The 16,166-nt window shown below is 39.3% G+C and overlaps 1 protein-coding gene across 11 annotated transcripts in view; it reads left to right on the top strand.

The window, feature by feature from the left end:
• Positions 1–218: 218 nt before the first annotated feature.
• The window catches only part of CCNT2 (cyclin T2), a 42,005-nt gene continuing 26,057 nt past the window's right edge, over positions 219–16,166 (top strand). For 3 of the 11 annotated variants that reach the window (XM_059704605.1, XM_059704604.1, XM_059704607.1), the window contains exons 1-2: positions 221–462; positions 1,101–1,182. In XM_059704605.1, coding sequence (XP_059560588.1) covers positions 305–462; positions 1,101–1,182 — 240 coding nt within the window. In that variant the 5' untranslated portion in view covers positions 221–304. Of the gene's footprint in view, positions 463–1,100; positions 1,183–2,050; positions 2,077–3,142; positions 3,170–16,166 lie in introns of those variants that run through there. The other 8 variants (XM_059704610.1, XM_059704613.1, XM_059704609.1 and 5 more) reach the window with 5 other exon arrangements.

The raw sequence follows: 16,166 nt of genomic DNA, 5'->3' as shown, positions 1-16,166 counted from the left end.
CCACCAACCCCAGACCCGGCATGCACCGCGCCGACCTTTCCCTTCCTCCGACCCCCACCTTCCGGTGTCTCCAAATGACAAGCGGCGCGGAGCATTGTGGGTCCGTACGCCGTGCGCGGCGGGGGACGAAAAAAGAAAGCAAACTACTAGCGCGAGCCGGCCGGGCGGCCCCTGCGCATGCGCACGGCGGCGGCGCGCGGCCTCGGGCGAGCGGAGTGGGGCGGGGCCGCGCGGCCTTGGCGAGAAGTCCGCGAGCCGGGAGGGGAGGGGGGCGGCCGAAGGAGCGGGCGGAGGAGGAAGTGTCATGGCGTCGGGCCGTGGAGCTTCTTCTCGCTGGTTCTTTACTCGGGAACAGCTGGAGAACACGCCGAGCCGCCGCTGCGGAGTGGAGGCGGACATAGAGCTGTCGTACCGCCAGCAGGCGGCTAACCTTATCCAGGAGATGGGACAGCGTCTCAATGTGTATCCTTTCCTGTGCCTGGCCCTCCACTGCTCACGCCGGGTCCCCACTCCTCGCCGGGTCTCCGGGCCTGGTGCCCCGCGAACATGGCGCCGCTCCTCCCGGGCGCCTCGGCCGCGCCCTAAGGGAAGGCCGGCTCGGGCCCGGGCGGCCGCGAGCGGAGGGAGGAAGAGAGGAGCCGGGCATGCGGGCCGGGGGCCGCGCGTGGCGGCGGCGGGGTGGGAGTGCCGCCCGGCGAGAGGGGCATCGCAGGGGTTAAGGCCGGAGAGAGGCGGCTGCTCGGGCTCCGGTCCGGGAAGGAAGGGGTTGGGCGGGCGGGTTCGCGATGCCGGAGGGCGAGGCTCGCAGCCTCTCCCGGCGTCCTGTCCTCGCCCCTCCGCGGCGGGGTCGGGTCCTCGGGGCGCACCGGGGTCCCTCGGCTCCCGGCGTGGTTTCGTGCGAGCGCGCGCGCGTTTCGACTGTTTGACGTCGAGCTTGGTCGTAGCTGCTGGTGAGGAGTCGCTTCTGGGCTCGTCTGTTGATTTTCTTCCTGCTTCTCGTTGGGGTTTGGGTGAACGGGAGGGCTTGGAGAAGGACCGCAGACGGGGAATTTCCCATCAGAATCGTTTTCCTCGGACATTTCCTCAATGTTACGCTTCAGCTCACAGCTTACGATAAACACTGCGATTGTTTATATGCACAGGTTTTATATGTACCATTCTTTCACCAAGTTCAATAAAAATGTAAGTACTGTTTTATTGTCTGTTCTTACTGCAACCAAATTTTAACTAAGCCGATACGCGGGGGGGGGGGGGCCGGGGCGGGGGGGGGAGGATAAGGTTATTGACTTGACTTTTGGGTTTAGTGTCCAAAGTGAACAGTAAAGGTAAATAAATCTCCTGGTGAACATTTTGCTTCATTTGTGATGACAAGCCTCCAAGACTGTGTCGGGCTCTACCAGGTCGTGTGAGCTGAAAGATAAAAAGAAACATTTCTTTGATACTCAAAGGATTATTAACTCGGTGTTCATTTAAATTTTATGCCTAAAATTTCAGTAGTCTCAGGTAGCAATGTGCAGTGTAATTTGGGCACGTCTAGTCATTCTGTTGTAGATCTTAATTGTGTTTGGACTCATCGTTTCAAATGTTGTGAATAGGGCTTCATTGTAACATTAGTTTGAAATGACCTTTTGAAAGAATTAAATGTTTGCAGGAATAGTTCACTTGCTAACACAATAATTCCTGTTTATCACGCGTTAGCATTAGTTGTCTACTTAAATTTTTGGTGATTCAAACGTCCAGTCTTGCTGCAAACATACCATGCCAGGGGTGTGTGTGGGTGTGGGTGTGTGTGTGTAATTTTGGAGTAAAACTTACCCTACAATACTAAGGCACTGATTTTGAACATTACCTGTAAATCTTGGCACATTTAGTAATGGCATTTAGTTGAAATTTTTATTTTTAAGTTTTGAAAGATGTGAATTTGGTGTCTGTTCTTTTCAGAGTAGCATGCATATTGTGTTGCATATGTTTAAAAAAATTGCATATTGTTTAGAAATATTTAACTCTACCTTAATTCTCACTGTATTTTTTGGTCTTTTTTTTATCACAGCTATTTTTAGAATGCTATTCTGAAAGGTGTGTATAGAAAAATGGACCATGGAAGACTATATACTATTTGTGGATTGTCATTAGGATCTTTTTGCTAAGAAAAGCCTTTGAAAAGGTCCTTAAAATTTTGTTTTGGATTGGAAAATTGGAAAGAAAAGCTTCATAATTTAGATTGATTCTTATTTTCATCTCTTCTGATCCTGTCTGATTTGGTTTATTAGATTGGCATATAGGTTTGTCTTGAACAGTATGTATTTGTATCCATTTTGGTCTCTTGCATCCTTTGTTTCTTCTACTTTTTCTCTTTTAAATTTGTGCGATTCTTGATCTGTTTCCATTTTCCTAGTATTTCTTGTGCACAGAACTTAGGTCAATGATGGTGTTATGGAAGAGAGAGGAAGCCTTTTTGGTAATAACATTTACATTGAGAGAATTAAGTTTATGTTTAAATTGTCTGCAATGACAGTAGTAAACTAATGAGTACTAATATAAATGTGGCTTTCCTTAAGTAGCCCTGGAAAATGCTTGTAGAAATCACAAGGCAAAATAGTTTGAAAAATCTTTATGTGGCTACAGATGTCCCATTTGCTGAATCAGGCTTACTTTTCTACATCCAGTAAATTATCTCTCCACAAGACTACACTTATCATTTTGAATCCTCCCTCTTTCATAATTTGTCCCTGTAACATGGTTGGTGTGCTTTAAAACAACCATCTTGCTTACAGCTAAAATTCACAGCTTTAACTTGAAGTTGACTGGTGAACTCCAGGTCACTTGCCTTCTAACTTTCACTATTTTATTTAAATGCCATTGTTCAATAAGAAAAGCTAGAATATTAACTTCTATTACCCTATTTAATGTCTTTATATGTGTATGGAGGTGAACTTTAGCATTTTGCATTGACTTGTAATTAGCAGGATAATTGAAATCTGGTGTTAATTTCTATTTTGAAAAGTAAATTTGCACCGTTCATATGTAATTGTTGTCTTTTTACCTTTACTATTAAATCAAAAGTGGTTTTAATATCTGTGTACGTACACTTACATCAATTGCACAGCCTCACTCTCTTATCTTTTCCCCCCTATTCTTTTAGGGTGAAGGGGGTGGTCTCAAATTGAATGTGAGTCACTTTTAAATTCATAATCCCCCGCATCATTGGGAGAAAAAAATTTTTAGGGTTATAATAGAATGGTTTAAGTAGAGTAAACTTAAAAAAAACATGAGTCCTCACAAAGTAAACTGAACACCAGTCAGTAAATTAAGCCCTAACAGGCTTAAATTTTAAGATACTGGAGATAAGCTTATTTGATTTTATAATCAATATTATGCATTAATTATATTATATTTTTACTGTTTTGTGGCTTCATTTTCCCACATTGACAAATTTAAAAAGTAAAAATCCTATATAATTCAAGTGCTGTTGTATTGAAGAATAAAATTAGTTTCAGCATGTTTGTGATCCAGAAACTGATTTATCATTGAATTCTGTTGTCATTTTGCCTTGTAGAATTGGATCACTATCAGCAGTAAATTACTTTTATGTGTAACCTGGGTAGATAAATCTACCCTTTGCTCACTGGACACAGTGAGGTTTATGTAATTGGGGTTAGTAATTAAAGAATGTCTTTGCTGGATCAAGCTCAAGATAAATCTAGTAAAGCATGAAAGCCCTGGGACCAATAGTGCCTTCAAGGTGTATACTATAGCAGAGCATCCTCCCGTAGGTCAATCTTAAGAGTAGATGTTGACCTAGCTTCTCTTAGAAACCCTGCTCATTAATTTGGTTAGACAAGTTTATGATGCATTTGTTTCTTACATTCCAAATCTAATGAGTTCTCTTAAGATGAGGTTGTAGTAAAAAGCACACTCTTCTGAGTATTTTTTTTGGCGACAGTCTGTTGTCATAGCACTCACCCTCTACTTTCCTTAGTTCCTTTGCCTTTTTTGAGCTGCAACAATCAAAACTGTACATAATATGCCAAATTTAGGTGAACCGTAATTCTCTTTAAGGTTCCAAGAGTACATGGTTGATTAAGGACAGTATTCAAGACTTGTGATTTTAAGGAATGACATAAGAATGAATGCATCATTTATCTCATGTCTGAGTTTGATTTTATACATCTAAGTTTGGTTGGTTGGTCAGCTTCTGCACATAAGCAAATTTGTATTTGCTTGTGCTAAAATTTGATTACCACTTTTTGCTTACAATATATATAATCTTTCTCAATTGAATTGGCTCTTGACTAGTAGATAGCATTTGAAAATTGGAGGTTCTCTTATCTATCAAGATAAATGCTCACTATCTTTGTTCTTTGTCTGATAACATTCTCCCATAATTTTTAATAACAGTCCTTACAGTAGAAATTTATTTATGATTTTTTTAAAGTTAATGTTAACCAGTTTATACCATTGCCTTTTGTGAAAGAAAACATTTGGGGGAAATTGTTTAGCTAAAGAGTCTTATTTAAATTTTTATTGTGAAAGCCCTAATTTTTCTCAAAGATAAGAACGTAGATAAATAAAGTTAAATATAAAAACGCCTCCCTAACACACACTCTCTAAAACTAGAAAGTAAGCAATGTAAAGGGCGGAGGTTTTTTGTTTTTTTCTTTTTTTCTTTTTAGCTTTGCTTACTGTTATATTACCAGTACCTCTCATAGAACAGATATTCAGCAACTATTTGTCAGTAGAATAGATCTAATCTTTTTTTTCTTAAATCCTCATCCAAGAATATTTTTCCATTGATTTTCTTAGAGAGTGGAACAGAGACCGACGCTCTGTCCCAAACTGGCTAGGGTGAATGGGTCTAATCTTGCCCACAGCGTTATTAACGAATCCTTACACATTTTCCTCTCTATATATATCCTCCCCACAGACACACAATGTTTTCTTTTATTGAAAACTAATGTAGGCATGTGGTAAATGAAATCTGTACAAAAAGAGATACTATAAACCTTTCAATCCCAGTGTCTAGGCCCCCTGCCCTTCAGCATTGGCTGTTACAGTATGTGTGTGCCCTTTCAGAAATACATTTTGTTTGTGCAGGCATATATGTGTATTTATTTTTCAGCACAGAAAACAGTCCCTCCCATGCCCCAGTTCTTAGAACCAGCACACAGCCTCATATAGAATTGGATTCATCCTAGTTGGGGTTAGGTGTGGCTATTTCTGGGGAAGTAATTTTTAAGATGGCACCAGAAGGGGTAGTATAGATTGACCCAGTGGATGTAAACTGGCAGTGGTTTAGCCGACCAAGGGACATTTGACAATGTTTAGAGACGTATTTTTGTTTTCACAATAGGTGAAAGGGGTACTATTGGCAAAAGTTACCTGGTCCAAAATGTCAGTAGTAGTGAGGTTGCAAAAACCCCACATTAACCAGTCCTGAAGAGTTGGGTTGAATGAAGGAGACTGAAACTATGTTATTTTCACTAAATTAATTTTGAGTGTTTGGTAATTTCATCTGTTCAGTAAGAAATTGCCTATTCATCTGTAATTCCTCAAGGACCTTAAGAACAAAGATCACATTTGTAATTTTTTTTAATTGAGGGTTTTAGGGAAACTTTGATAAAATTTAAAGTTTATATTTAGTTTGTTAATAAATGTTGCCTTTCTGTGAAATACTGTTCTTAGCCTCTTGTTTGAGTTTGTTATGAATTTGACAATTACTTACAAAATTTATTTTTTCTAATTTGTCTTCTAATATTGTTCTAATTTTAATTATGTTCTAATTTTGTTAAATCTACCAGCCTTTTGCTTTATTTTATTACCTTTATACTTATCTGGAGATAAGTGTTCCCCATATTTATTTACTGATATGGAAACAGTTCTTGGGTTTTTATTGTTTTTTTTTTTCCTTCTTAGGTTTATGTTGGAATGTGGTTCCTGCATGTTCGTTTGAAGTTGATGTACTCTTTTTTTTTTTTTACATGTGTTTTTATTGATTTTTTGAGGGGGTGGGAGGATGGGAGAGGGAGATAGAAACATTGATGGTTATCTATCAGCTGCCTCCTGTACACCTCCTACTGGGGATCAAGCCCGCAACCTGGGCTTGTGCCCTGACCAGGAATTGAACCAGTGACCTCTTGGTTCATGGGTCGAAGCTCAACCACTGCGTCACACAGGCCAAGCAATATATGCTTTCTTAATTCAGATAACCATAAAAGCTAAATACTTTGTCGAAACTCACCCACCAACAGAGTGACAAAAGCAAAAATCACAGCCAGATCTAGACTCCATAGTTCATGCAGTTACCACTATGTCTCCCTCAAGAATCTATTTCTAGAAAGCTCATCATAGCCCTGAAATTTCTCACTGAAAGTAATATGTATAAAGCTTTTGTGATTCACCAACTACCTGCATCAAAATTGTCAAGATGTTCATTAAAAATATGGTTTACTGGCCTGGCTGGAGTGGCTCACTTGGTTTGTGCATTGTCCTGTGCACTGAAAGGTTGCCAGTTTGATTTCTGGTCAGGGCACATTTGTGAGTTGCAGGTTTGATCCCGGGTTGGGGCACGTGTGAAGGGGGCAGATGATCGATGCTTCTCTCTCCCCACTTCTCTCTCTCTCTCTCTCTCTCTCTCTCTCTCTCTCTCTCTCTCAGTGACCTCTAGTGAGGATTAAAGAATAATAATAACATAAAATAAACTGTGTAATCAGAATATTTGTGGTGGGACTTGGGATTCTTTAACAAACTTCCCAGGTGATACTGATGGCTGCTCAACTTGAAGACCCGTTTAAATTTTGCTTTTTTCCCCTGTGTGTCTCATAACCCATTGTTAATGTTCTGGTTTTGTGAAATCTGAGTGGTTGTTTCTATTATAGCTCACTCCTACTCTGCCTTTTAATTTAATAAAAGCAAATTAGTCCAAGAATAGTCTTACATTAAAACTAGAGGCCCAGTGCACGGGTTCGTGCATAGGTGGGGCCCCTCAGCCTGGCCTGGGCCCTCTCACAATCTAGGACCCCTTGGGGGATGTTGGACTGCCGGTTTTGGCCCGATCCCTGCCTGCCTACAGGGATCGGGCCAAAACCTGCAGTCCGACTCGCCCCCACCCCCCCGCCCGAGGGATATAGCAGTGCTAAAGTGGCAGGCGGCTGGGGAGAAGCCCCATTTGGGGCTAGGCACAGCTCCACAGCTGCTCATCCCGCCCCGGCTGCGCCTTCCACCATCTGGTAGCGCTGCTGCTGCAGCAGCTGGGAGAGGCTTCTGCCGCAGCTGTGCTTGCCAGCCATAAGCCCAGCTTTTGGCTGAGTGGCTCCCCCTGTAGGAGCGCACTGACCACCAGGGGGCAGCTCCTGCATTAAGCATCTGCCCCCTGGTGGTCAGTACGCATCATAGCGACCAGTTGTTCGGTCCTACCAGTTACTGAGGCATATATATATGTATATGTATACGTATATATTATTATTATATATAATATGTATTATATTATATATGTATTATATTATTATACATATAATATATATAATAATGTATATATTATTCATGACTACAACTGTGAAATACTGTATGCTGTCCAGGGTTGCGGCATTAGGAAGGTTGAGAACCACTGCTCTACAGTAATGGAAATATATCGTATCTTTGCTGTTTAAAACAGTAGATACTAACCAAACACATGTTTCCTTGATTATACATTTGAGATGATTAGACTAGATGATTTCTAAATTCCTTTTTAACATAAATTGCATGGATGAAAATTTAAGAACCACTATGTAACAGGCACTTTATCTCAGCTAAAGTATTCTCCTCCTGAGAAAACAGATGCAGTTTCTGAGTGACTTGTCCAAATCTACTTGTCCATTATGTAGTTGGCATTCGAACTTAGATCTGTTGCCTAATCCCATGCTGTATTTTTCTCACTTTTGTCCTACCCTAATATTAAGAAATAGGGCACACTAATCATTGATGCCAGTGATTTCTGAGGAGATGAGAACAGAAGTAAATAATGAAAATACTCGCCGATTTTGATTTGCTTTTACCTCATTGGACAAAATCCAATAAAGTCCTTTTTTTGAATTAGGCCCCTAATTCCTCTTTCAGCCATATTCCCCTCCCCCTCTTTGTTTTTCCCCCCTATGTGGTGCTTTCTCCATTTCATGTGATTATGGTCTATCAGGTTTTATGACTCGGCTGAAATCACAACTCTTTCATAAAGTATTTCCCAGATAACTCCACTCTTTCACTTCTAAATTTTTCTCTCTGGTTTTATCATTTAGGTCCTATTCACATTCCATTGTATTCCATCTGTTTGGTGTCCTTTAGTGCTGAGGGAAAACCATGCATATATGAGGTGAAGTGTTTATGATTATAAAGTACAATAAACATAAAACCACCAGATGTATAGCTTAGTGAATTATAAGACAAATAACCGTTTTATCCCCACTCAAGTCAAGAAACTTTGCTAACTACCCCCAGAAGTGCCTCCATGTGCCCCATTTTGCTATCAAACCCTCCCCTCCACAAAGTACCAGTATTCTTATGTTACAGTAATCACTTTTTCCAGTTCATTTATACTCTATCACCCAACTCTGCATTCCTAAACACGATAGTTTAGGCAAGACTAAGGTTTGATCGGTCTTTTAAGTCTCGGTATACAGGTTTCCCCTCTGTCCCTTTATTTCACATAAGTTTTAATCTGTTGAAGGACCTAGGGCAGTGGTCGGCAAACTGCGGCTCGCGAGCCACATGCGGCTCTTTGGCTCCTTGAGCGTGGCTCTTCCACAAAATACCACATGCGGGCGTGCATGTACAGTGTGATTGAAACTTTGTGGCCCATGCGCAGAAGTCAGTATTTTGTGGAAGAGCTACAGTCAACGGGCCAAAGGGCCGCATGTGGCTCGTGAGCCGCAGTTTGCCGACCACTGACCTAGGGCATTAGATCTGAAGAATTTCCAGCTGTCTGGAATTTGTTCATTGTATACTCATGGTGTGGTTTATCATGTTTCTTTGTTCTTGTATTCCCTGCAAATTGCCATTTGGATCCTGAAATTTGATCAGATTCGTATTAGATCCCTTTGGCAAAAGTACAGGTGGTTTTGTGTTCTTTCAGCAGGAGGCACCTAATGTCTGGTTGTCTCTCTTTTTGTGGTGTTAAGCAGCTATTGACATTTGATGCCTACATTCTTTTCATTCATTTTGATACTCTAATTCTATCTTTCTTCATTAATTAGAATATTTTTATAATGAAATGCTGTGATTCATATTGAAAAGGCAAGATAAATACTTGTTTCTTGCCCTATATTTACTACCTTGTTGAGGTGTAATTCACATACCACACATTTCACCTATTAAAAGTATAAGACTGAATGTTATTTTAGTGTACTCACAGAGTTGTACATCAGTTTTAGAAATTTTCATTACCCAACGAAGAAACTCCACACCCTTTGGCCCTCTGCCCCAAGTCCCTCCAACCTATTCTGGACATCAACACTAATAAAAGAGAAAAATGGTAATTGGCGTACGAGCTACCCTTTTCATTGGCTAATCAGGGCTATATGCAAATTAACTGCCAACTAAGATTGGCAGTTAACTGCCAACAAGATGGCGGTTAATTTGCATATGCAGGCACAATGCAGGGAGGCGAAAGGGAAAGCAGGAAGAAGCCCCCTGCCACTGACAGTGATCGGAAACCCAGGGGGGAGCTAAGAGCTGGGGGGCAGGGCAAAGGTGGCCCTGGGGCCGCCTTTGCCCTGCCCCCCAGCCATGATCGGAGAATCAGGTGCCTTTTCCGCCCTGGCCAGTGATAGCAGGAAGTAGGGGTGGAGCCAGCAATGGGAGCTGGGCATGGTCGAAGCTGGCAGTCCCAGGAGCTAGGGGTCCCTTGCCTGGGCTTAAAGCGAAGCCCACGATCATGGGGCCGCTGCAGCTGCAGGTCCCCACTGCCCGGGCCGGACGCCTAGGCCAGAGGCGTCAGGCCTGGGCAAGGGGCCGATCCTGCGATTGGAGGGTGATGGGGGTCAACGCCTGAGGGCTCCCAGTATGTGAGAGGGGGCAGGCTGGGCTGAGGGACACTCCCCCCCCACACACACACACCCAGTGCACGAATTTCGTGCACCGGGCCCCTAGTTTCTTATAAATGGAATCATACGGTAATGTGATCCTTTGTGACTGGCCTCTTTCACTTAGTGTGCATTTTCAAGGTTTGCCTGTGGTATAGCATGTATCAGTACTTTACTTTTCTTGAACTACCATTATACCACATTTTATATACATTCATCAGTTAATTAACATTTGGGTTGTTTCCACCTTTTGGCTTATTATATTGCTGCTATAAACAGTTATGTAAAACTTTCTGTGTGAACATGTCTTGCTTTCTCTTGATTATATACCCAAGAGTAGAATTGCTGGACCATATGGTAACTCTATACTCCAGTAATCTTGGATAGCTTCCTCATTATCTGCTATTGCAAGGTATTCTAGGCTCATTTGTACATTTTCTGCTCCACAGCTGGATTGGCCATTTCTTTAAAAAACTTGCTTTCTTTTAGTAGCAAGTGGTATTTCAAGATTCCAACTTGGACACTAGGGATCATATTATGTTGGTCTTGTTTCTAGGCATCTTTAATGAAAAGAGAAAATACATAGTACGTTAAATATATATTCACTGTGCACATCAATATGTTAAATTTTGTTTACGCATTAACATGAAATATACATTAACTGGGCTTTTTATATATTTTTATTTTAATATATATTTAAAATACCTCAGGAATTCATTCTGATTCAAGACAACATTATTTTTTGTTAACCTCTTTTTTATTACCTTTTCAAAAGGTGTGACCTTTCTTTCACTCCAAAAATCTTAGTTAAGTATCAGAATAACAGTACTACCACCACCACCATATTTACTGTGAACAATTAAATGTTTTTGCTTTGCTCTTGTTTTTCATCCCTGGTTTTAATTCATATGTCTACATTATCTTAAACAGCCATTACAAAACACTTAATCCTCATTTAATCTTGGTTCTGCACGTAACTCTATATTGTTCATTACCAGTGCTTATGTTGAAGTCTATATTTTCTGATAACCATCCTAATGGCTGTGAAGTGGTATCTCATTGTAGTTTTGATTATCATTGCTCTTAAGGCTATTGATGTTAACCATCTTTTAATGTGCTTATTTGGCCACTATGTCTTTTTTGGGAAAGTGTCTATTCAAGTAGACATTTGTCCATTTTTTAATTGGGTGTTTTTTGTTAAGTTGTAGGAGTTTTTTATATTTTGGATATTAACTCCTCAGGTAAGATATTAAAAGGTTATCTTTAGTCACTTCAGAAGTTGATACACTAATTTCTAATCACTACAATAGACTATCATTTAAATGTACTTCATTAGGGTTAGTCCTAGGAATAATTAATATACTTGAAGTTTATTCTGTTAAACAAGGAGAAGAATCTATCTGGAAGAGTTTATTGATAACATGAAAAAAGCATGTGATATTTTTTTATTGATTTTTTTTTCAAATTGAATCTGAAAAGAATACCTATAAAGTTTTCCAAATAGCTTTAAGGTTATTCTCAAACATGGTGCTCCATGTGCCTAATTGCAGGGATATTGACTTATGGAGCATATTGACCATATATTACATGAGTCTTTATAAAGTCTCCTTGAAGCAGGTTTTTCTTTTTCAAAAATTAGATGATTGTAAAATACTCAAAGCTTTTCCATATACACATGCACACACATACATAAATGTGTCTGTTAGTACTAATAGTTCAAATGCTTCTATGGTGGCATTAGTTCATTTATCCCAGAACGAAGACAGTGTTTTGAATGTTTGCATTGACCAAGACACATAAAGGTCTCTGTATAAAGACTGACTTTTTGTCATTTATAAATTGTCTTTGAAGGCAGTTAGAACAGGAATTCTGAAGATGTTTTTAGTATATAAAATTGGGTACTTTTTTAAGTAAACAAATTCCATCACTATACCTTACTACCCTATTATATTTGGGAGTATTAAACTTAATATTTTATACTTAAATAAGTATGGTTCTAGTTATAAAGCTGACATATTAAGTACCTATGTGATCGCATTTAAGGAAATACATGCAATGTGAAGCATTTAATACATTTAGATTTGTTTTAATGTAATTTTAATGAATTTTATATTCAGAATGCCAACTATAGGTTTAAACCTGTGCTGATATATATGTCTATATAAACATTAGCTAGGAGTTAATTTCCTACTTACTATGTTAATGTGGTTACTTGAGAAATCATAATTACATTACATTTATATTTGACAGTGCTGGTTTGGACTATAAACTCTTAAAAGTAACACAAGGTAACTACTAATGGAAAGTACTGTATAGATGTTTATATCTATCAACAAATAAATTATAGTGGAATTGACTATGGAATTTGTTCTATAAGAAAGTGCACATTCAAACTAATTTTAAATTGAGGACTCATTTAGAAGTTGAAAAAGTAAAAATGATAATTCTTTTCTAGTGAAGAATCTTAAGATCATGAAAACTGACATAGTTCCATGCTTGGGAAAAAATAGCTGAGCCCTGGTGGGATGGCTTAGTTGGTTGAAACATCGTCTTGCACACTGAAAGGTTTAGGATTTGATCCCCAGTCGTGTTGCAGGCAACCAATCAATGTTTGTTTGTTTCCCTCTTGTGTGTCTGTCTGTCTGTCTGTCTCTCTCTCTCCCCCCTCCTCTCCCCTTCCCCACTTCCTCTCTCTGAAATCAATAAAAACATATCCTCAGGTGATGGTTTAAAAAACAGCTGAGAGAGCAGGAAAAAGTTCTGAGGATTTGGGAGCAATCTTTAAATGGTGCATTGGCCCTGACCGGTTTGCTCAGGGGATAGAGCGTTGGCCTGTGGACTGAAGGGTCCCAGGTTTGATTCCAGTTAAGGGCATGTACCTTGGTTTTGGGCACATCCCCAGTAGGGAGTGTACAGGAGACAGCTGATCGATGTTTCTGACTCTCTATCCCTCTCCCTTCTTCTCTGTAAAAAAATCAATAAAATGATGCATTGATTCAGAGAGGATTCCAGATTTTTTACACGCTCCCCATATCCTTAGGTAGATCCTGTAGTTTCTATTGCTGTAGTTCAGTGATTGTTGTTTTGAATGCCTAATAGGAGTATCTATTTAAATTAATAAGGTTCATTTATGTAGACTTGAACATAGTTCAAATTATTTTTGTTAACCAAACAAGAAAATTAATGATTTTCTGGAATAATTGCATAAGTCAAAGTGAATGAATCATTGTTTAAGAAATGGATATAGCCCAGCTCCTGTGGCTCAATGGTTGAGCATCGACCATGGAACTAAGAGGTCTCTGGTATTCCCAGTCAGGACACATGCCTGGGTTTTAGACTCAATCTCCAGCAGAGGGTGTGCAGGAGGCATGCATCAATGCATTGATGTTCTTTTCTCTCTTTCTCTCCCTTCCTCTCTAAAATCAATAAAAACATTTTAAAAAGAGAAATGGATACATACTTTATGAAAATGAAACCTAATTTAAATTAACATGTGCAATAAAGTTATACATGTTTATCAGTATTATGTTGTGATTAGGCTTTTGTTTCCTTGCAATTTGTTGGTTTGTGTACACTAAATATTTAAAAGATATCTATAACAGCACCTTTTTTAAAACATCTATTAAGATATAATTCATCCACATAGAATGTATAATGCAGCGTTGTATAATCATTATAGTGTTGTTTATATTTTCATCCCTAAAGAGAAACCCTGTATCATTTAGCAGTTCACAGTTTCTCCCTCTCAACCCTGGGATATACCGTTCTCTATCTCTATAGCTTTGCATATTCTGAACATTGCATATAGCTGGAATTATGCAATATGGTCATAGCATAATGTTTCCAAGATCCATCCATAAGGTACATGTATCAGTACTTTATTCCTTTTAATGGCTGAATAACAAACATTCCATACATCATGGGGATATACCTCATTGATGGACATTGGGATTGTTTCTATTTGGAGTCTATTATGAATAATGCTATTGTGAACATTCATGTACAAGTTTTTGTGTAGACACATGTTTTCATTTCTCTTGGGTATATACCTTGGAGTGAAATTGCTGGGTTGTATGGTAACTCTAGGCCTCAGTAATCATGGAGAGTTTTTTTAAAAACATTTAGAAAAACTGCCAAACTGTTTTCCAAAGTAGCCACGCAATTTTATCTTCCTACAAGCAATGTGTGAGGGTTCCTATTTCTCTATCTCTTTGTCAACACTTAGTATTGTCTTTTTTCTTTTTTAATCAAAGATTTAAAAAGATCTTATTGTGGCCATCCTAGTGAGTGTAATGTATTTCGTTGTGGTTTTGATTAGTGTTTCCATAATGCCTAATGGTATTGAACATCTTTTTGTGTATCTTCTCTGGAGAAATGTCTGCTTAGATCAGCCGTGGGCAAACTACAGCCCGGGCCCGTTTGAAATGAATAAAACTAAAAAAAAAAAAAAGACTGTACCCTTTTATGTAATGATGTTTACTTTGAATTTGTATTAGTTCACACAAACACTCCATCCATGCTTTTGTTCCGGCCCTCCGGTCCAGTTTAAGAACCCATTGTGGCCCTCGAGTCAAAAAGCTTGCCCACCCCTGGCTTAGATCCTTTCGCCATTTTTTAATTTGTGTTGTCTTTTTATTAAGTTTTAAGAGTTCTTTATATATCCTGAGTAACAGTCTATTATCAGATACTAGAGGCCCTCTGCACAAAATTCGTGCAAAGGGCTCGGCCCCCACCACCACAGCGGCCACCTCTGCTTCAGCCCCTGCCACCGCGGCTTCGTCTGGAAGGTCATCCAGAAGGACTTCTCGTCTAATTAGTATATTACACTTTTTTTATTATAGATATGATTTTCAAATAACTTTTCCCTGCTATGGACTATCTTTTGCACTTTCTTGATGTTATCATTTGTATCACATGCATTCAGTTTATATTTTTCATCTATCACTTGTGCTTTGCTGTTATACCTAAGAAAGCATTGTCTTATTCCGGGACATGAAGATATATTCCTGTTTTCTTCTAATGAGTTTTATAGTTTTAGCTGACACGTTTAGGTCTTTGATCCATTTTGAGTTAGTTTTTGTTTATGGTGTAAAGAAGGGAACTGCCATCTTCACTTTTTTGCATGTGGATATACAGTAGTCCTATCACCATTTGTTGAAAAGACTATTCTTCCCCCATTGAATTATCTTGATATTCTTGTTGAAAAATCAGTCTACCATAAATATGTTTATTTTGGTCTCTCTATTCTGTTCCATGATCTGTATGTCTTTCCTTATGCCAATACCACATAGTTTGTGTGTTGTTGTTTTTTAATTTTTATTTTTCAATTATAGTTGACATTCACCATTATATTAGTTTAGGTATACAATGTAGTGATGAGACATTAACATACACAGTGATCACCCCAATAAGCCTGGTATTCATCTGACACCATACATATATACTAGGTGTACCAGTTAATAATTGTGGATTTTGTAATCAAAGAAAACACGATAATTTCAAGAGAAACATCAAAAGTGCTTTATTCAAAGTAATGTCCATTGCTAGCTACACATTTCCCCCATCTTCCAGGTAATTTGTGGATACTGTCCCAATAGAACTTTTCTTATTTTGAGGCAGACCCTTCAGAGACCCAATTTTCCACTTCTTCCTACGTTTTGAAGTGCTGCTCAGAAAGTGCATGTGCCATCGATCAGAACAAGTGGTCATCTGGAGGAGCAAGTTCTGGTGAATACAGCGGGTGGGTTAATACTTCCCAGACAAGATCTTTTAACGTGTCTTTAAGTGGTTTTGAAGTGTGTGATGCTGTGTCGTCATAAAGCAAAATTACTTTGTCATGTCTTGTGGAACAGTCTGGTCATTTTATGATCAAAGTGTGGTTCAGTTGATTATTTGTTGTCGTTAGCGGTCAGTATTAACGGTTTCACCTGGCTTTAGAAGCTCATAATACACCACACCTTCCTAATCCCACCAAATGCAGAGTATTGCCTTCTTTCTGAAGCAGTTTGGCCTTGCAGTCAATGTTGATGTTTGACCTGGATGCACCCATGATTTTGTGCATTTGGAATTCTCAGAATAAATCCACTTTTCATCGCCAGTCACAATTTGATGCAA

Source organism: Myotis daubentonii, chromosome 7 (genome assembly GCF_963259705.1).
Source record: "Myotis daubentonii chromosome 7, mMyoDau2.1, whole genome shotgun sequence".
NCBI classification, from domain to species: Eukaryota; Metazoa; Chordata; class Mammalia; order Chiroptera; family Vespertilionidae; genus Myotis; species Myotis daubentonii.
The sequence above is the reverse complement of the archived record's forward strand: the minus strand, read 5'-3'. Positions and strand labels throughout refer to the sequence as shown.